At 39.3% G+C, this 22,225-nt stretch overlaps 1 protein-coding gene across 1 annotated transcript in view; it reads right to left on the bottom strand.

Annotated features, from left to right (window-relative positions):
• Positions 1-22,225, bottom strand: part of SV2C (synaptic vesicle glycoprotein 2C) — a 210,629-nt gene that overhangs the window by 5,191 nt on the left and 183,213 nt on the right. The window contains exons 9-11 of the mRNA XM_044663106.1: positions 21,467-21,600; positions 13,098-13,301; positions 10,893-11,052 (exon numbers count right to left, since the gene is read on the bottom strand). Of these exons, the coding sequence (XP_044519041.1) occupies positions 10,893-11,052; positions 13,098-13,301; positions 21,467-21,600 (498 nt within the window). The remainder of the gene's footprint in view (positions 1-10,892; positions 11,053-13,097; positions 13,302-21,466; positions 21,601-22,225) is intronic.

Below are 22,225 nucleotides of genomic sequence, written 5' to 3'. Positions count from 1 at the left end.
TCTGGGCCATCTCTCCTAACCTCTGGTCTCCTTTTCTTTTTGGTGAGCTTCTTCTGGGGCCTCTATTTTAAGGAGGCTCTAGGACTGGTCATCCTTCATTCACTGGACATAACCACCATTTCCCCATGGATAGGCTTCTCCTCCCAGCTTTTCTGCTCCATTTATGCAAGTTCCTTGAGTGCAGGGACTATCTTTCTTTTTGCTTGAATTTGTATCTCCTAATGCTTAACATAGTTACTGGTACCTAGTAAATGCATAAGAAATGCTTATTGCCTGATGATTGCTCTTTGAGTTCCTTCTTTGACAGCCTGAATTCACTTATGTTCATAATGGAAATAGATCTTAAAAACCTCCTTGTCCTAAAATATCCCCAACATGGGTCTATATGATGCTTGACATACTGAGAGATTATTTCTCTTTAGGGCTTGTCAATATCAATTAAGATGAAAATGCTATTTGATTGACTTCCAGGCAAAAACCACCACCACCCCAAAACTACACCAGCCTCCCTCCCTATACACACACAACACACATACACACATACTCTAAAAAGGAATTCTTTAATTTAATTTCTTTAATTTAATGGGGGACCTGGAGGTCCTTTTACCATAGAGATGTGTAGGGATTAACCAACCCACAGTGACAGGAAGTAGAAACCATAGAGAGAGGAAAGAGAAACCATAGAGAAAGGAAGGAGGAACCATAGAGACAGGAAGTGAGGTAGGCAGAAGATTATAAAAGGGGCCAAGCATTGGTTGGTTGGGCTGGCAGTTGTGGGGAAGTTGGCTGCTGGGAATGAGTTGTTGTGGGGTTGGCTATTGGTGGTGTGGGCTGGTGATTAGTTGATGGTTGATGTTGAATTGCTGGAATATAAAGGTGGGCCTGAGCTTACTGAGAGGGCTTTTGGCTTTAGCCTTTAAAGGGTTTTTTGGCTTTCGGGTTTTTGGCTTTTGGTTTGAGCTATTAAGGTTTTTTCCTTCTTTGAACTTTTTGGAAGTTGGCTGGTCTTTGTTGACAAACCTAATTGGGGTTGGATTAAACACTGATTGGGTTGGTTTTGATTGGGTGGAATGGGTTGGAACTTTGTGGGGTGGTTGTTATTAGAGGTAGTTATAGGCAATTTTAGATAGTAGTTATAGGCACTTATAGGATAACTAGTATAGACATTAAGAAAACTTCTTTCTCTTCCTCTTTCCTATATTTCCCTCCTTTACTATATTCTTTTACTATTTCTATTTTAATTAAATTAAATTGTTAATTGTTAAAAGCTGCTAGAAGTTTTCTTTTCTCTGGCTTAAAGGGATAATATTAATTTACAACTCTTCTATATTCTCATTAAAATTTAAATTATTAAAAGCTGCTCTCTTATTTTGTCAAAGCCCCCAATTTTACTCTTATAATACACACACACACACACACACACACACACACACACACACACACACACACACACACAACTCAAAGCTCTTAGAGAAAGGGCTTAATTGTTTAACTATGCCCAAGTGTTTAATGCTATGTCTGGGGGATGGGTGAAGGTAGGGGGAATAGTCCAGCTGAATTTCTCTCAAAGCAGATGCTTGATTAGGACTTCAAGAAGACAGCATATGTGAATAATCAAGATTATTACATTCAAGTCCTTTTCTGAGATCATGTCTAAAACCAAACATACAACAAGCAACCTCAAAATAGGAGAGGATGTCAGTGACCAGAAGAAAAGCATAAATGCTAGCTTTAAAAATACTCATGAAATTTCCCTGATTGGACAGAAAGAATCTGTCCATAGTCAGATCTCAACATTGAGAGTCTGTTTCTCATCACTGTAGAATGTGGGAAGTGCCTTGTAAGAGAACTCCAGCACTGGAGTCAAAAGGAGGGCCATTCACAGCATACACTGAATTTAGAGGGATTCCTTCAGGTAACAATTAAGAGCTGTGTTCAGAGAGAAGAATCTCCACGTGTCCACCAGATGGCAGCAAAAAACCAGTATTGGGAAGTTGATGCTTAGGTTGACAAAACCATGACCAGGACAAGTAGAAAGCCTAGATAGGGTGTTGGTGAAGTATTGGCAGGCATGCCCAGCCAGTATGAGAGGGAGCTGCTCCATTTCCCCCCTTCTCAGCACTCGAGGACATTTTTTGCATGCCCTGTCCTTCTGTCCAGCCATCCAAAGCAAGCACTTTCTCCCTGCACTCTTTGGGGTACAGGGTAGGGGTAGGGTGGGGTGTGTGTGCTCACAAGCAGCTTGAAGTTGCAATTTGGGCATGCTAACTTGAAAACCTTTACCAATGCTGGCCTAGACTTTTCTGATGGTAGTCTTAAGTGAAGGGGAGGGGAGGAGAGATTAAAGGAAAGAAGGGGAGGGAAGGGAAGAGAAGAGAATAAAAGAGAAGAGGAGAGGAGAGGAGAAAGAAAAATTCATTATCTTAAGCTCTATGACTTAAAGAAAAGAAATAACCTTCAAAATCTTTGGGTGGTTTGAAGACAACTCAGTAGGAGCAGGTGAGGAAAAAGAGAAGTGGTGAGAATCTGGTAATTTGGTTCTTTTCTCAGAGGAGGGAGCACTCAATTTAGAGTCAACTTGAATTTTGAGTCTGAGCTCTGGCATTTATGTATTAGTTAGCTAAACTTAGCCAAGTCAACAATCTTTGTGGCTCTCAAGTTCCTCATCTATAAAACAAGGAGGTTAAGTTTTATACTATCTTCATAATGGATGGGTAGAATGGTATTAAACATAAACATGATCCAGTTACAATCTTTTGTTGGAGGTTTGACTAAGGTGCCATCAACCCCCAGGTTAATCCATCAGCCCTAAAGCTACCTGATTAGCCCTGTCAATCTAGAATCTAGATTGTGGAATTTAGAAGCCCCAAACTTGTAGCTTAGTAAGATTTGATGACCTCCAGTTTAGCTGGAAGATGAAAACCCCTTAAAAAACCTTGTCGCATGTGAGTTTCTCCCTGAGGGAAAGTCCAACTTCTGGAGTCTCAGACTAACAATATACCTTAAAGTAGTTTAAGTGTGGATGGCTAATCTTATCAGGTGTTAAGTATGTCTTTTGTCCCAATGGTTTCTCCCCTTAGGCCAAAGTCCTTTACCTAGGTAGCCCAGCCTTTGGCTTTTCCCTTTTGTTTCCATTGTAAAGCATCAGCCTTCACTATTATTCCTGTCTGGGACTCCTCGTTTTCCTTTGTTACCATTGTAAAGCCAATCAACTCAACTACGCCTCTCATCCTCAGTCCTAGAGTTCCCCTAGAAAGGTATTTAGGCTTCTCCACTTTAATGGCTCCTTGGAGTTGTTAGTCTAGGGCAGTTGGCTCTCCCAGGGGTCAGTGACCAGAGCAACCAGAGTTCCAATCCTCAGAACTCTGTTTGGGTGTGTAGTGTGCAGCTTTGCATGGAGGCCTAATTTTGCACTGACCCCCCTTTCCTTAATTAAAGAGTCGTTTTTCTGACTCTTTAATAGTTCTGTGTTTTTTCCCAGTCAACAGCCTGTAGGCCAGTGATGGTGTTATTTCTTATGGCACAATAGTAGTCATTTATATATGATCATTGTTCAGCCTTCCCCCAGTTAATCAGCAGTCTTATAGTTTCCAGGTCTTTGCTATTACAAAAAGAACTGCTAGAAATATTTATCTACCTATGGGTTAATTCTATGCTTTTTTCCACTCCCATGTCCCATAGTGCTTCATCCTCCCTTCTATGCTAACAATACTTTATCTTCATTTGGAACAACTCACATCAATTCTTTGAGCCTCAGTTTTCTAAAAAAAACCCAAAACAACTGATGCTCAAAGAATTGAAGTGACTTGCTCCAAATTACACAATAGCTAAGTGGTGTGGAAACATTTTAAAATTCCCCTTTTTAGTTCAACTAGAAATATTGAGATATATTTCTCTGGTCTAAAATCCCTTTCCAGATCTGTCTCTTCCTCCCCTCCCCACTACTACCAAAAGGCAGATTAAAGAACAAAGACCTTTCTTAAGGAAATGAATTAAGGGTAGAAAATACAGTTTAACAAAGAAGTACTTGCAGTTATAATGCAGCCCAGTGGTTAGGGTACTGGGCTTGGAGTCAGTAAGGCCCAAGTTCAAATCCCACCTCAGATACTTAGCTACTAGTATTATGACCCTGGATCAATTCACCTCTATTTGCCTCAGTTTCATCATCTGTAAAATGAGGATAGTACTTACTTCACAGAATTGTTGGGAAGATAAAATTAGACTTTTAAAAAATGCTTTGTAAACCTCAAAGAATCAAATATAATGTAATATATTTTAGCTATGGTTATTACCAAGATTCTTATCTTTATCCCCTGAAGCAACTGAGCTATGACCTATTCTTATCCATTCAGAAAGGGACATCTTTGCCATCCTTGAGGGAGTAGTCAAGGAAAAAATATATATATTTGTGACTATTACTTTGGAATGTTAATCCCAAACTATTTTCTAAAAAACCCTCATCTCTATCTTAGAATCAATACTAAGTCTTGGCTCCAAAGCAGAAGAGTAGTAAGGGTTAGGCAATTGGGCTTAAGTGACTTGTTCAGTGTCATACAGCTAGGACATGACTGAGGTCAAATTTGAACCTAGGACTTTCCATCTCAAGGCCAACTTGCTGCCCCTCCAAACTGTACATTAACTTAACTTTTTCTTTGTTCGAGATTCCTGTATGGATTATATTAAATTATCTTGAGGGAGAGAGATGTTCAAAATATGGTAGAACCACAGCAATTTGAACCTGTCTTTGAGCTGGAGATAGCATGGATTTAGAATAATATCAAATGAAAAGAAATTATTTCTGGTAGATGTGCCTCAAATGAAGAGTGCAGTATTAATATTTTTTCTCAATAGTAGCAGAACTGGGATTTAAATTCAAACTTTCTTCCTCTAAGAGCAGCGATCCTTCCACCCTAATTGAGTTGTGTTGACACTATTAATAAAAATGGGGATTTAGCAAGCAGACCATAGCAGTTACACAGAAACCATAACAGTCAATTAGAGAAAGCAGCACTCCTGACCAGCCTTGGAGATCATGAATGATGTAATGACACACAAAATATTCTCTACTCTGCTCCATACTGTACTATAGTGGATTGTGAAACAGACCATGGGCAAATGTTCTTCAAATGCAAAAAAATTGAATTCATCTTCCTGAGTTCAAATCCAGCCTCAGACACTTATTAGCTGTGCAACACTGGACAAGTCACTTAACTCCAGTTACCTTAGTTTCCTCATCTGTAAAATGTACTGGAGAAGGAAATGGCAAACCACTCCAATATCTTTGCCAAGAAAATTCCAAATAGGGTCACAAAGAGTCAGATATGACTGAACAACAATAAGAAGACTATTTTATTGATGAGGAGCCTTAGACTCAGAAAGATAATGACATGTCCAAGGTAGCATATATAAATGGCAAAGCCAGGATTTGAATTTAGGTCCTCTGAGGAGGTGTGTCCAGGGAATCCACACTGAAGCTAGGGCTTTCACCATTATACAGACCTGCCCAGGAAGGAAATATTTCTCTATTTCACATAAAAATACCAAATACTTAATTATGCATCCTTGGGAAAGTCTTTACCATCATACAAGAGCCAAGAGGCACAAACACGGTAGATACTCAATAATCATCAGCTGGATAAAAGCAAATGAATGAATGAACAAATCAGAGAAGAGAATCATCCCTAAGACACATAAATGGTTACCTGTGGCATTCTCATCTTCTATAATGAGATTACAGATAATAACAAGAATATTTTGGATCTGCATAACACTTTCCTTTCATGGAGCCCATATTATTCTCATTTTCCTTTATAATATTCTGGCGATTGAAATATTGTAATTATTATTTTATAAATGGAGTAGTTAGATGAGAGTCACAAGGCTCAGATGTCTACCAATTGGCTGATTTTAGAATCAAATTGCTTGCCTCTGGCTATTGTAATATTACACAGACCTGTATCAGTCAAAATAATGATGTGATAGCATTAGTGCAACCTTTTAGAGCCACCCCTAGTGCACAATGAATTGAATCTGTTTCCCTAATATTTTTTAAGTAACACTATAATTATCATTTTTTGCATTCCAGGCAAAAGGTACGAAAAGGAAGAGCAGCAAAGGTTAAATGACTCGCCCTGAGTTAGGAAGTGTCTGAGGCCAGCTTTGAACCCAGGCCCTCCCAAATCCCAACTGGCTCTCTATCCACCAACCTACTTAGCTGCCCCATAAAAATCCATTCTTAATTCAGATAGGGAATGTGTGTGGCAGAGACTCCAGGACACTAAATCTCTTTTGAGGTGGATATAAAGAGCTGGGCAGGGCAGGGCCAATTGGAAACTCAATTAAATAAAGGCTGCTTAGAGGAAGAAAAGCATCTCCTTTTAGCCTCCCATTTTAACTCATTTTTCTTGCTGTGTAATTGTGAAGCTCAACTATGTCTATTTAGCTGAAGGACCCAAAGTCCTGTCAATGCCCTTCAAAATGTCAGGACCCTGGGACCAAGCCCTGGTCACATTGTCCTAGTTTATGGCTTTGAGGAAATGATCTGAGAATGGCTTACATTCAATAAATCTATAAATCTGTTAAGCCCCCAAATGCTGCAGTCACTCTATGAGTACTAACATTTGGATTTAGTAAGTTCTCAATCACCGCCAGCAATTCAAGGAGTGGGACTGTTTTCCTTTTGTATCTTCTCCCCCTCTTTAATCTACATCTGACTGTGTTAACTGGAGTTAAACAGCTTGCAGTGTGTAATAAAATACTGGGGAGAAAAGGATGTGTAATAGGGAACAAACACCACAGTTTGTTTGCCTTGTATCCTATCTCCTACTGATGATGCTGGGTTCTACACTTCCTTAGGAAGTATCTTGCCCAGTGTGTGGAAATTGAGTTTTTTGGTGGGGTCAGTCCGAGGCTTTTTGGATCAGGACTAATACACTAAAGGGGAACAAATTATAGTTAATGCTGGATTTGATCCTGGGAGTGGACTTGGTCCTTGAAGATGAGAAATAAGGAATGGCTCCATCAGGGTGCTGGAGGAACACTCTGGTAATATGACATGGATTCGACCAATAGGCATTTTGAAATTTGTCCTGCCCTGGAGAAGCATATTATGTTCTTGTTCTCCTTCTCCTTCTCCTTCTCCTTCTCCTTCTCCTTCTCCTTCTCCTTCTCCTTCTCCTTCTCCTTCTTCTCCTTCTTCTTCTTCTTCTTCTGTCTTGGAACCAATACTTTGTATTGGTTCCAAGGCAGAAGAGTGGTAAGGACTAGGCAATGTTGGTCAAGTGACTTACCCAGGGTTACATGGCTGGGAAGTGTCTGAGGCCAGATTTGAACCCAGGGCCTCCCATCTCTAAGTCTGGCTCTCAATCCACTGAGCTACCCAGCTGCCCTATATTATGTTCTATTAGAGGAGACAACATGTACACATGGAGGCAATTAAAAATATATACAAAATGGAGACAAAGTAATTTTAGGAGAAGTAAAGCAGCTAGGGGCAGGAGTGGGGATCAGGATATGCTTCATGTAAAAGGTTGCCTGGGACAGCTAGTTGGTTCTGTGGATAACGCACTGGGCTTGAAATAAAGAAGATTCATCTTCCTGAGTTCAAATCTGACCTCATATATTTACCAGCTGTGTGACCCTGGGCAAGTCACTTAACCTTGTTTGCCTCAGTTTCCCCATCTGTCAAGCTGGAGAAGGAAATGACAAACCACTCCAGTATCTTTGCCAAGAAAACTCCAAATGGAGTCACAGAGAGTTGGATATGACTGAAACCAACAAGAAAAATTTGCCCATTATAGTCCATCCTCCTCCTCTCAGCTATCTCTGATTTCAAGCAAAATTAAGTCCAGTTCTCTAGTTTTTTTAAACCCCTATTTTCTGTCTTAGAAAGAACTCTAAAACCAAAGGACAAGGGCAAGGCAACTGGGAAGTATACGAGGTCAGATTTGAGTCCAGGCCCTCTCTACAGGCATGGTGCTCATTCCTCTGTGTCACCTGGCTGTCCCCAGCTCTATGGTTTATCCAATGTCTATCACAAAGCATCACAAGGGAAGTAGTCTTCCCTAATGATGCAATTAAAGCCACCTTCCAGTTTGCTGGTGGAAATTACCATTCATTAGAATCTAATAACACAAAGGAAGGAAACAAGTCTTTATTATGTGCCTCCTGTAGACCAGCCACTGTGCTAAGCAATTGGCAAGCAACACCTCATTTGATTCTCAAAGCATCCCCAGAAGACAGGTGTTATTCTTCTACATTTGACAGTTGAGGAAACTGAGGTAGGCAGAGGTTAAATGATTAGGTCTTCTAAATGTCTGAGGAGAACATCTTACTGTTTTCTGGGATGGTGGAGAGAAGTAATGACTATTATATTAGTAGAAGTAATAACCACTATCATATGAGGCTACCTCAGTGCAAATCCAAGTCCATTACTGTTCCATTCCAGGTAAAAATGAGTAAAAAAAAAAAAAAAGTACATGATGGAGTGCTAGCTAAATTCTCAAAAGTTCAAGATTTTAACTTTCATTGGATCCAAGCACTGAAATCCCAGTAAGTTTTCATTCTGATCTGCAGCTCTGAAGCTCCGGATGTCCATTCCTTGAATTAAGTTCTTTAGAGAGGAACAGTGGGCACTGGGCCGAGACCAGCAATAAGCTGTAAGGACAGACTGGGTCTGGTAGCAAAAATAGAATGCAGTGGCTTTATTAGGTTCTAATGAATGCCAGTTTCCACCAGCAAAACTAGAAATTTGTGGCTTTAATTGCATCATTAGTGAGGACTACTTCATTACATTTCTGGAAAGCTTCCATTTTCCAGGCCCTGAGTAAAATATTCAGGAATGATGAGCTAATAAGTCTTTCTTCATTTAAGTTCCATTCCCCTGCCCCTAAGCAGTAGCTTATGTGGTTCCCTAAAATCTGTAGCTCTTCGGTAATAGGCTGGTGCCCAGTGAGAGAGCCAATCAGCATTCTGGGCTTCTTAATATTATCACTCTAGAGCTGGAAGAGTCCATAAAGATATTCTAGGTCAACTCTTTCATTCTAACCTTAGAATTGAAGTTGGTGTTGTTGTTTAGTTGTTCAGTAATGTTTAACTTTACGGGTTTGACTTCTTTGTCTTTGGGGTTTTCTTGGCAAAGATACTCAAAAGAGTGGTTTGCTAGGTCCTTCTCCAGGGACCTCTTATTTTGCAGATGAGGAACTAGGAGCTAAGTGACTTGCCCAGGGTCACACAGTTAGTGTTGGAGGCAAGATTTGAATTCAGATCTTCCTAACTCCAAGTCTAGGGTTCTATTTACCGTACATATTGTCTAGGCTATTAGAGATGAAATTATTTCCTGAGAATATGAAGATAGTAGTTATCAGAGGAAAGCTTTAAACACAAGTTCTTTGATTGTTTTTCCACTGTGCCACATTATCTCTCCTACCTTCTCATTCCTCCTTAACTGGCATAATATTGTTACTCTGGGAGGTTCCATAGCCACTAAAATAAATAACAAAATAAGGAATTTGGATTTTATCCTGTTGGTAATGGGAAATTTTGGCAGCTAGGTACCTCAATGGATAGTGCCCCAGGCCTAGAGTCAGGAAGATCTGAGTTCAAATCCGGTCTCACATGCAGTTAATGAGCTGGGCGACCCTGGATAAGTCATTTAACTTCTATTTACTTTAATCTACTAGAGAAGGAAATGGTAAACCACTCCAGTAATTTTGCCAAGAAAATGGCATGCTGTGGTCTATGAAATCATGAAGAATCAGATACAACTGAACAAAAAAAAAAGGGAAATTGTGGGAGATTTTTGAGACAGCTAGGGTCATGAAGAAAATGGTGTTTTAGGATGATTATTTTTCTAGTGGCAAAATATAAACAACAGAAGTTCAGTTTTATATTCTATCCTTTTTTGCTTTGCATAATGAAATGTTTTAGTTTATTGATTATCAGTATGTTCATAATATAAAAGGGAAAAAAGAAACTAAGACTGTCTGTAATCTGAGGGACCAGAGTGAATCAGAGGTGAGGAGGTAAAAGAAAAGGATAATTGAAAAACAGCAGAGAGGGGTCAGGGTGGTGAAGGGGAGGAACATTCCTACTCAGGAGTAAAAACATTTGAACTACAACCCTGGAAAAATCCCTTCTCCCTATCACACTCCCAATCAAAACACAGATAATAATACTGACTCCATTGCATGGGGAGAAAATTGAAGGGTCATTTGAGAATGAAACAAAAAAAAGGATTTTTCCTCACACATGTCAAATGACAAAAATAAAATTACTTCCTTTTCTTTAAATGAAATACTCCATTGCTGAATTCATTCCATTTCCTAACTAAAAGCCTCCTTTCTCTGACATAAGGCCGAAAGTCTGAATGTCTCCAACTTTGGACTAGATGAGTAATTTTCTTTCAATAGCAATCCTCACAAAAATTGGAAATGTGCTGGGCTTTCCTTCAAGCACTTTGGAAAGTCCAGATCTGGGTTTAGGGGCCTTCTTTATGGTTGATTAATAAAGAGATCATGCTGACCCAATATATTCACCCTCCTGGGACTGATTAGCAGTTCAAATTTTTGCCCAAACTCATTAGCTGGTCCAAAGGACGCCGTTAAATCCCAGCGCCTGCTGTCTTCTTATGGTCTCCACATATCCTCAGCCAATAAACAAATTCATATTTTTAATTAACTTCCTTCAGTTTTACTGCCTTATTTGTTTCTGCTACCAATTCCCGTTCTGGTTTTATTATTATTATTTGAGGCTCTTCTGGAACCTGCAGCTCACAAGCCAGATGTTTTTAGGTCGTTTCTGGGGACAGCAGTCTATTTGGCTAGCCCTGACACCTTCTCATTCACTCCTATTGGCTCAGTTCCTTCTAGGAATGCTGGGTGGTTGCAACATACCTTCTGTCTGTTGGGTAGAGTTCCACGGTGACCACATCCAGGGAATTCCAGGCAGAAATGGTCAGGCCATTGTAGAGACACAGCATACCTATCATCATGGATTCACTGGTGCCAAACCATAAGAAAAAGCAGCTAATCCCAGAAAGCACCATAGAACCACCTAATAACAAGAAACCACACAAAAGTAGCCAGGTTTGTTTTTGTTTTATTTTATTTTCTTAGAGCAAGTATCCTTAGCATTGGATAATTATCACCACTAAGAGCCCAGAACTTAGCATAGTGCCTGGCACATAGTTGGCTTAAAAAACAAATAATCACACCCTTACCTTCCATTTTAGAAATGATACTAAGTACTGGTTCTAAGGCAAATGAGTGGGGAAAAACTAGGCAATTGGGATTAAGTGACTTGCCCAGGGTCACCCAGCAAGGAAGTATCTGGGGCCATATTTGAACCCAGGACCTCCTATCTTGAGATCTGGATCTCAATTCACTGAGCAACCTAGTTGTCCCACACAGTAGGCTCCTAATTAATACTAATTGACTGAATCAATGAATCCCTGTTAAGTTCAAGGTGAAACTTTTTTAGGTTTTTGTTTTTTTTTAACCCCTTACCTTCTGTCTTGGAGTCAAAATAGTGTATTGGCTCCAAGGCAGAAGAGTGGTAAGGGCTAGGTAATGGGGGTTAAGTGATTTGCCCAGGGTCACACAGCTGGGATGTGTCTAAGGAAAGATTTGAACCCTGGACCTCCCCTCTCTAGGTCTGACTCTCAATTTACTGAGCTACCCAGCTGCCCCCTTTTTTAGGTCTTGAAAGTGAGGACTATACTTGGTCCAAGACAATAACCATCACTAATAGCTGACATTTATTTATGCTGAACAAAAGGTCTTTGAACAAAAAGGTCTTAGGTTGAACAAAGAGCATCCCCAATAATGAACCTGTAAGGCATTGTTGTTCACTCATGTGTAAATGGAATTAGCTCTGGCCCATTCATAGTCAAAACTCTACTTACCCGAGATGATGTCATCCCTACCTCCCTTAGTGGGGAGGGGAGATGAGTTACCCACAGGTAACAATAAGTAACAAATCAAGAACAAGGGACTTTGGGCAGTCCAAAACAGTGTAGAGGCTGCCATTTGTCCACTTGAATTAGAGGTAGACCCACGGGAAGTGACAAGAGACACTATCTCTTCAAGTATGTTGGTTACTTCCTGTTGAGGCAGTTCCAGCTTTGAACTTGGTGCTGAAGATTCTCAGCTGAGACCTCAGACTGCTTCCACTCTGAATTGTCACGTGGGTAAGTTAGGCTGACTTCCTTGGTCTACCTTGGGGTTTCCAAACTCTGCCTTAAGTAGGCTCTTACCTCTCTGATTGTTAAGGCCTTGTGGCATGTAAATTAGGTTAATTAGCCTTTTAACCCTCTCTCTCCGTCCAGGCCTCTGCAGGCCTGGACTAGCCTTTCCCTCTCTTTATTTCCCTACTTTCTACCTTCCTAATTGTAAATAAACTACCTTAAACCTGATCCTGACTTGGGTCTATTTTAATTACGGAATCAATCTGAATTATTGATTCCTGGCTGCCACACTTTAAATATATATCTATATAATATCTAAAATCTCCCTCTTACACTCAGCTGTGTCTGACTGTTCGTGATGTGACCCCATTTTGAGTTTTCTTGGCAAAGATAGTGGAGTGGTTTGTCATTTCCTTTCCCGGCTCATTTTACATATGAAGAAACTGAGACAAGGTTGAGTGACTTTCCTAGGGTCATGCAGCTAGCAAGTGTCTGAGGCCATTTTGAACTCAGGAAGATGAGTCTTCTCAACTCCAGACCTGGCACTCTGTCCACCATATCACCTAGCTGCCTCATATTATATGTACTATATTCCTTGCTCCACTATAAATCATTAATATGATGTAGCAGGTTATTCACCAGGAAGACTAGGTTGCCTAACCAACTGGATTTCAAACATGGAGACTATGAAATGAACATTACAAAATATTTAAGTACATATTTGTCATCCATAATTACTTTTTTCAGTTTGGTAATGAATTCATGGGAGCTGCTCCCATGAAATGGAGTTAGATATAATGTTAGGCTCTAATTAAGCACCAAGGTCAGCTCCATGGCAGGGATTTGTTTTGACCTCCATGGAATGCAAGAGCAGTTGTTTCCTTTTCCATAACCCAGGCAAACACACACATACCTAGCATGGTTAAACGGCCGATCCTGTCCATCAGCAGGGCAGACACAATGTTCCCTGGCAACACTGCCAGGGTACCCAGGAAATTAACAAAGTAAATCCAGTAGGCGCTATAGTCGTCATCGAAGCTGATCTGACACCCGGTTTTATTGTGCAAAAACGTGCAGTTTTTAAATTCGCTGTCAATGAATTTATATGGCTCAAAATCTGTGGAAGAAATATAGAGGTGATTCAATACCACCTACTTGTAAGGTGAATAGGAAATATACCAAGAATTTAGTAAGAGTATTAAGACTGTAAGCCTCCTGAGGGTAGAGAACACATTCCTCACAATGTGCTGTGCCCCACCCCCACCTCTCTCCCCCACTGCATAGGGGTTTTTTTAAAAATTTTTTTTAAAACCCTTACCTTTTGTCTTGGAGTCAATACTGTGTATTGGCTCCAAGGCAGAACAGTGGTAAGGGCTAGGCAATGGAGATCAAGTGACTTGCCCAGGGTCACATAGCTAGGAAGTGTCTGAGGCTAGATTTGAACCTAGGACCTCCTGTCTCTAGGCCTGGCTCTAAATCCTCTGAGCTACCCAGCTGCTCTGCATAGGGTTTTAAGAGTAATCTCAGAAACGGTTTTATTTACAACTTGAGAAATATATTACTTTTTACTTACCTGTGTATATGCTACCTCCCCTATTGACTATAGGATGAAGATTTTTCATTTTTTGTGTCCCCAGTGCCTGGTAGAATATTTGGCACAAAGTAGATGCTTAATAATTACTTGTTGATGGGGCAGCTGCATTGCTCAGTGGATTGAGAGTCAGGCCTAGGGACGGGAGGTCCTAGGTTCAAATCCGGCCTCAGACACTTCCCAGCTGTGTGACCCTGGGCAAGTCACTTGACCCCCATTGCCCACCCTTATCACTCTTCCACCTAAGAGCCAATACACAGAAGTTAAGGGTTAAAAAAATAATTACTTGTTGATTGAGGTAGGTATATTACTTCCATTTTACAGTTAAGAAAACTAGTTCACAGAAAAGTTAAATGATTTCCTCAGTGTCATAAGGCTAATATGTGTCACAGACTAGAATCAAACTCAGATTTCCTCATTCCAAGTCCAGGGCTCGCTCTATTCATCCACACTGTCTCCAATATTGATTGACTTAATGAATTAGGGAGTCTAGTCGCTTCTTCCTTTACCATGACTAACTGACCCTAATTTATTTTTATTTTTTACCACAGTTTATTCTAGTTGAGTCATATTGATACTGTGTTCCTAATAGCACCCACATCATCTAGTTATGGAGATCACAATTTGTTTCTGTATAATTCTCATAAAATCCCAGACTTAAAAAAATTTTTTTTTGAGAAAAATTTCTGGAAAAGAATCTTGCTAACTTCTTGAATTAAGAAAATGAACTGTTTGGAGAAAGTGCCATAAAGAAACCTCTACTGCATCAGAAGATCCAGAATGAACTTTAGGATATAATTGATTGAACTGAAAGGGTTGAACACATTTATTCTGAATGTAAACTCTTATGCCAAAGGGGACTGCCCCCAATTGGGTTTTTGTCAATGCACTTAGCAAACATTGGTTTTGCTCTCTCTCTCTTTTATTTCCCTCTTATCTCTAACTATTGTAGTTTCCTCTTAGAAAATGAAAAATTGTATGTACTGTTAGCTAGAAGATCTTTAGAGGTATAAGCTGGTTATGTTAAATGATTCATTGGGGAGACTAGTCTCCCAAAGAATCACAGGGGGTATTGTGAAGACTGAATCAAATTTTCTTTGTCTTTCAATCAGCAATTTTTAAATTAATCAACCAAAAACTTAAACACCCCTACTTAACACTAAGTAAGAGTGTTTGCAAGTCATTTGCTAAAAGTGGGTGGCAACTCCAGAGGTGACTGACCACCCCCGGGCAGTGCTAAGCAAATTGAAAGACTGAAATTGGTTCCTGTAAAGTGGAGGAAGGGACAGGAAGTGACATGGAAAAAGGATTATAAAAAGTTCTGAACTTCCTGTCCAGAGGGCTTCCTTGGTGACTTGGCTTTTGGAGGTGGCTCCTGGATCTTCCCCTTTGGACTTCATCTTGGGTGAGTGAATAGCTGGCCTTCCTTTCCTGACTTCTGGAGAGATTAATTCCAGAGAGCCCTTCCTTTCCTGGAGGAGGCTGAGTAGGTGGAACCACTGGGTCCTCTGGCTGAGGGTTAATGAGCCCTGTGTAAAAGTGAAATTTGGGAAATGCCATCTAAAAGTATATATGTATATTTTCTATGGACATGGGAAATGTATCAAACTACATTTCCCATGGTCCAACGGGTTTCTGTTTCCGATTCTTTGGGCGTGGGGACACCTACGTCCACGCAGAGAAGAGTTTAAATCCCCTGGGTTAGATGGGAGTGGGCTCTTGGCCAGCAGACTGGGGAGGAGACAGGAGACAGTAATGGCAAGGGTGGCGGTTTTGAATTCTTACAAGCACGTGGTCTAATAACTTTATCTATCAGCATGGCTTTAATTAAAATACTAATATATATATATTTATAGCAGCCTTTATTATTTTTAATACTTATAATTTGGCGAACCAGAAGGTCGAAATTCAAATTCTCAATTTTCCAGATAGCCTAACGATAGCCATGCTTTCTTTTTGGCCTGGCTGAGCTCTTTTGAGCACTTTTTTTAAAAGGGAAAGTGACTTTCCTTGCCATGCTTTTGCTAAAAGCAACAGCACGTTTTTGCCTCAGGTGGGACTCGGCCAGCCAGTCCAGCTCAAACCACCTTGGGAGGGAGGTCAGGCCAGCCGATTCGGGCTTTTGGCTTTACACTAAAATGCCGGAGGCCAGCCAGTTTTGTCTGCCGTTGATCTCCATTCCTACTGCTTCCTGACTGCAAGCCTGCCAGTGTTCCAGTCCCTGTGATCGCTGCTTTTCTTGCCCCTGATGCTGCTAATCCTGCTAGTTCCAGTCCCAGTGCTGCAGCTTCCACTTCAATGGGAGCTCCAACATGGATGAGCCCCGGCTGCTGCCTTTGCTGAGATCTCGATCTCTAGAGACTGCTTCAGCTCTGCCGCTAAAGATTTTGGTAGTATATTCCCCTTTCTCCCTATTTCTAGCCTTCCACGTGTTTCTCTAAAGACCTAATTTAGCCACCCACACAAGCTCTACACGTGGGATTTTCTACAAAACTTTTTCTCTAGCCCCGAGCCCAATGACCTGACCCCATGTGGACCTAGCGTTTACCTTTAATGGGGCCAAATGGCCTATTCAGACTTGCTTGTGATTAAAAACTGAACTCAGGGGAAGAAATTTCACCCCATACCTGCTCAGAACTTTGAGCAAAGACTGATTATATATAAAAAAAAAACCTTTCAGAACTGAATGACTTTTAAAGAGACTGTATCTTACTGTATTTTGCTAATTAGTGTTTTGTAAATTAATCTTGCTTATTTCGTTGATTTTCCTGTTACACTGAATCATTTTAAGTTAATGTAGTTTGTGGCTGCTAGATTAATTCTGTTATGATTTTATTGTAACTCCCAAATAATGAAAAAAAAATTTATTAGAACTGGTAAGAGGTTTTGATCAGCTTGTTGATCTGATACTACTGGATTTATAGAGCACATGTCTTTTAAAATTTACTCTGTCTTGGTAATTGCAAAGAACCTTGAAAGTTTCCATGCTTTGAATATTACCTTGTAATTTTACAAGAGGTATTTTTTAACTTTTACTTTAAATCCTTAAGAATTGTTGTCTTAAAGGATAAAGCTTTTATATATTTTATTATAAGAGAAATTATTGCCTTAAATGGGTAGAAGCATTTCCTGCCCAGGATTCTTTAAAACAGGAAGCCAAGGAGTTCCTGTATATTCTTATCTGAGGATAATTTAGACCAGAAGGTTTCTTTTTTTAAATATCACATTTTGCTATGGAAGCAATAACAGGGTTTGTTGAGAAACACTTAGCCAAGATTAAAAGTTGTAACAAGTAAATGATTTTAAACATCATTGTTTTAAAATGTGCTATTGGAAATAATGGTACTCTATTTGAATGTGCACTGTGAATCTGCTATTTGTAAGATCCATTTACACTCACAGAATGAAAACCTCATTTTTGGGTAACATAACCCTTCTAGTTCTAAGCTATATATATATATTTTTTTTTTTTTAAATTTTTTTTAAACCCTTGTACTTCGGTGTATTGTCTCATAGGTGGAAGATTGGTAAGGGTGGGCAATGGGGGTCAAGTGACTTGCCCAGGGTCACACAGCTGGGAAGTGTCTGAGGCCGGGTTTGAACCTAGGACCTCCTGTCTCTAGGCCTGACTCTCACTCCACTGAGCTACCCAGCTGCCCCTATATATATATATTTTTGATTTTTTAAAACATTTTTTTTAATGAGAGCAATTGATTTTTTCCTTTTTCTCATCTTGTACTGGAAGTACATATATAATCATTATTTATCCTTTTTCTGATCCTACAGCAAATACCTGAGCCTATAGGACTGTGATTAAATGCCTTTCTCTCTGATTCCAGAAGGGAATATGAAAGCCGTTAATAGTGCTAAAGAAAGCACATGGTCAGAGACTTGACTAAGATCTGCATAATTGCAGCAGTTCTATGCCAATACTTTAGGGCTTGGAAATTGGGGTTTGAGTCCTGGAGTCCCAGTCTTTTCTAAAACTTTAGAGGACGTGGGTCCCCTCGACTTAGATTCCTAGAAAGCACCTAAGATTGGTTATTTATTTTGGCTCAGTTCCCTAAAAAAGCTGATGATAAAGCCAGATCAGAGAGAGACATTTCCTTTAGTCCTGGCCCTGAATGGGTAATTGCAATCTGCTGAATTCACTTTAATTAGACCTTCATTCAAAGGTCTAAGTTTATTTTCCCCAGATTTTTTGCACATTTTACATTTCATTCACAAGTTAATTTTTTCTTCTTTTTTCTTGAATTTTATTCTTTGTATTTTGCCATCCTTAGCTGACCTGAGGTACCCTTTTTTAGAAAAAAAAGGTGTGTTTAAGATATCTGTTAAGTTTTTTAAAATTCGATAATGTAAAAATATATGTATATTTAACTCTTTTAGGAGTAATTTCACAGGGAATTGTATAAATCTTAGAAGAAAATGTATGTTTTGTAATCTATAATGTAAAGTTTAAATTCTTTTGAGAATAATTTCAGGATAAGGATCTTGCCATCTCCCCAGAATCCAGAAGACGAACTCGTTTGGTGAAGACACCACGAAGATGTCTGAAAAGCCTTCACTGTACCATGAAGACAAAATTTTGAACTTTGGGGTGCAGTTGACTGAACTATGGGGAGTTGAAATTGAGTTGTATGCATTGTTTTAATTGTACACTGTTATACCAATAGGGGACTGCCCCCAAATTGGTTTTTTGTCAATGCGGCTAATTTTAACCATTTGTTCATCTATTTCTTTTATCCCCAAATTCCTGAAAATTTTAGAAGTTGTCTATTTTTACAGGTCCAGCGAAGAAAAAGGACTAACCTTTTTTTGCCGGACCTCACGGGGAATTGTAAAAGTGAAATTTGGGAAATGCCATCTAAAAGTATATATGTATATTTTCTATGGACACGGGAAATGTATCAAACTACATTTCCCGTGGTCCAACGGGTTTCCGTTTCCAGTTCTTTGGGCGTGGGGACACCTACGTCCACGCAGAGAAGAGTTTAAATCTCCTGGGTTAGATGGGAGTGGGCTCTTGGCCAGCAGACTGGGGAGGAGACAGGAGACAGTAATGGCGAGGGCGGCAGTTTTGAATTCTTACAAGCGCGTGGTCTAATAACTTTATCTATCAGCATGGCTTTAATTAAAATACTAATATATATATTTGTAGCAGCCTTTATTATTTTTCATATTTATACCTGCCAGGACTGAGCCAGATACCGGAGCAACATTTAGTGTAGTAGGCTAGACATTTTCTCTACCATCTTCTTACATTTTTCTACTTTCACTCTCCACCTCTTTGTAAATAAACACTACTCAAAGTCATTTTGACTTGAGCTATAATATTTTAAATTGGCGACCACAATATTACTTTATAGTTCTCATATTAGCATAAAAACCTAATTTTAAGTTCTTACATTTCAAAATGTAAGACTGTGAGTCATGTTTGTTGTCTTGTGGGAACTTGACAGAGAAGTTTTATAATGAAAAAAAAACTATGTTGATATGGCTCTTTAAAGTTTGCAGAGTGCTTTATATACATACCTCATTTTATTCTTACAACTCTGAGATGTAGGTGTTATTATCTCCATTTTATAAATGAGGAAACTGAGACTCAGAGAGTTTAGCTGACTTGCCCAGTGTCACATAGGCAGTAAGTATCCAAGGTAGGATTTGAATTCAGGTATTCCTGATCATAGATCTAGCACTCTATCCACTGTGGCACCTAGCTGCTTGAATTTCCTAATCATACAGTGAGTCCCAGGTAGAACCTGAACTAGAATTTAACATTTACTTATTTATGATTTATTATTAAACTTCTTCAATATTTAACTTCTTCAATATCTTCAAATTAATCAATAACATTTCATTATACACATAGGCAAAGAATGCTCATTGACTAAGTGAATGAATTCAGTCAGGGAGGAAATAAGCAGAAGAATTGATGCTTTCAAATTGTGGTACTGGAGAGAGCTTTTTAAAAACACCTTTACCTTTTTGTCTTAGTATCAATTCTAAGAAAGAAGAACAGTAAGGGCTAGGCAATTGGGATTAAAGGACTTGCCCTGCATCACACAAAGAGGAAGTATCTGAGGCCATATTTGAACCCAGGTCCTCCTGACTCCAGGCCTGTTTATTTATCCACTGTGCTACCTAGCCACCATTGGAGAAGACTTTTGAGAGTCCCTTTAAGGAGATCAAATCAGTAAATACTTAAAGAAATTAATTCTGACTTCACTGGAACTGAAGCTTAAATACTTTGTCCACATAATGAGAAGACAGTGCTCATTGGAAAAGACCCTGATATTGGGAGAGATTGAAGACAGTAGGAGAAGGGGACAGCAGAAAGGGAGATGGATAGATAGTATCATGGAAACAATTGAACTTGGACAGACTTTGAGAGATACTGGAGGATAGAAGAACAAGTTATGCTCTAGTCCATGGTGTCACAAAAAGTTGGACATGACCAAATAACTGAACAACAACAAAAAGCATTTACTAAGTGCTTCCTAGTCCAAGTTCAATTATTTCCATGATACTATCTATACATCTCCCTCTCTGCATTAAATACTTTAGAAATATTACATAGAATTAGGCAAATCAAGAGTACAATCTATCCTTGCATCTTCTAGAAAGTTCTATCCATCTATCAATCAATTGATAAACAGTTATCAAACACCCACTCAGTGGGACTACAAATACAAATAACGAAGTAATTCTTCCTCTCAAGGAGCTTATATGTCAAACATTTAACAACTGTCAAAACATTGCTAGTTACTCACATCTTTCATGAGATGCTCAAATATGGGCTATATCCTGCTACAAGCCAGGAGGTAGATAGAAATGAGCAGTTTGTACTCATCTGCCTGCAGGGCAACCCGCAGAAGGTTCTGCCCTTTCTCTTCCTGGGAGAGCCAACAATAAGTGGGGAAGAGTCTGTTGTGTAGCTGAGTCTGATCTTGATTTCCTTCTGGGTTGGGGCTGTCACATAGGACTCATTCCATCTAGATCCCATCCCAGATGTGTTTTAGGCTCCCCAGGGGCTTCGGTTAAAAACAAAAAGGGCAGGTAACATCCACAGTTCTATAGTATCATAGATGGAAATTTAGAAGGGACTTCACAATCTATCTAATACAACTCTCTCCTTTTATAGATGAGGAGAGTACAAGAAATAAAATGATTCACCCATGTCACATATTTAGTAATTATGACCTGGAATTTGAACTGAGTCTCAGACTCCAAGTTTTCCCACTAAATCATGCTGCCCACTTTTGTCACAGATAATAAAATATACCTTACTTTAGGCAAACCTCAAGAAAACCTGGATTTATAAAAGCAGATAAAGTTATAGACAAATTGTCTGCTTTTCAAAAAGATTCATAATAAGGTTTTTTAGGTATTGAACTCTCCAACACTATATAGAATTGTTTATGAAAAATTCATTCACACCCAACTTTTCAGGAACACATCTACTAGGTAAAGTGAGATACAACTGTAAGACAAATATACTTGTACCAACTTCGGCAATAAGATTGGAACCTTACCCCAGCAAGCTCTTTGAGAGTGATGCAATGAATTTGTTTTATGTATTTTCATTACTTTACACAGATCCCCCTATCCTCACACTAATTACATGCATAAATTTCCTATTATTGCCTGCCCAACTGGGCTGCCTTTGATGGCAATGGTGAGTGGCCTACCTGTGTTGTCAAAAAGAGTGTCAATAAATGTACAATTCCTGAAATAGGTATTCAGGGAGGTCACGTCCTCAAAGGTGCAGCTCTTGAAAACAGAGTCTTTAAAAGTTACAGATTTAAACTTCATTCCCATGAACCTGTAAGACACAAGAGAGATTGTATCACTGACCTTGATCCATGGGGGAGGAAGGCAGGTCAAAGAGATTTAGGTGGGTTAAAAGCTTAATGGCTGACAATCATCAATTAATGCCTGATTATTCAGAGTTCAAGATATTCTGTTTGAAGATTTCCCCAAGTCCTTTACCTTCTCCCCTGCCTGATTTTTTTTACCTTGCCACTATTTAATAGCATCTTCTTCCACTGGAAGAAGAGATAAAAATCCAGACACCAACATTTCATTTTTTACCAGCTGTTCTGGTAAATGAGCTTGATGGAAAGAAGACTGTGAGACTTGACTAAAATACAGGTTTTACCATTGCCTTTCAGTCATTCAGGCTAAGCTTTTACCATGGCTAGCCAAGCATGGTTGAGTGGTTAAGTGGTAAAGTCCTGGGTAGAACCTAAACTAGAAATGAACATCTATTTAGTTTTGTAACTTCTTCAATATCTAGCAATTTCATCAAGTATTTCCCCTTTTGGACTCTATTTAGTTCTCTGACCACTGAATAGAATAATGGGATAATATCCAAAGAATCTACCTAAAACAGATTAAAAAAAAATCCTTAACTTCTGTGTATTGGCTCCTAGGTGGAAGAGTGGTAA

This window comes from Gracilinanus agilis, chromosome 1 (assembly GCF_016433145.1).
Source record: "Gracilinanus agilis isolate LMUSP501 chromosome 1, AgileGrace, whole genome shotgun sequence".
NCBI classification, from domain to species: Eukaryota; Metazoa; Chordata; class Mammalia; order Didelphimorphia; family Didelphidae; genus Gracilinanus; species Gracilinanus agilis.
This window is presented reverse-complemented; position numbering and strand designations above follow the sequence as displayed.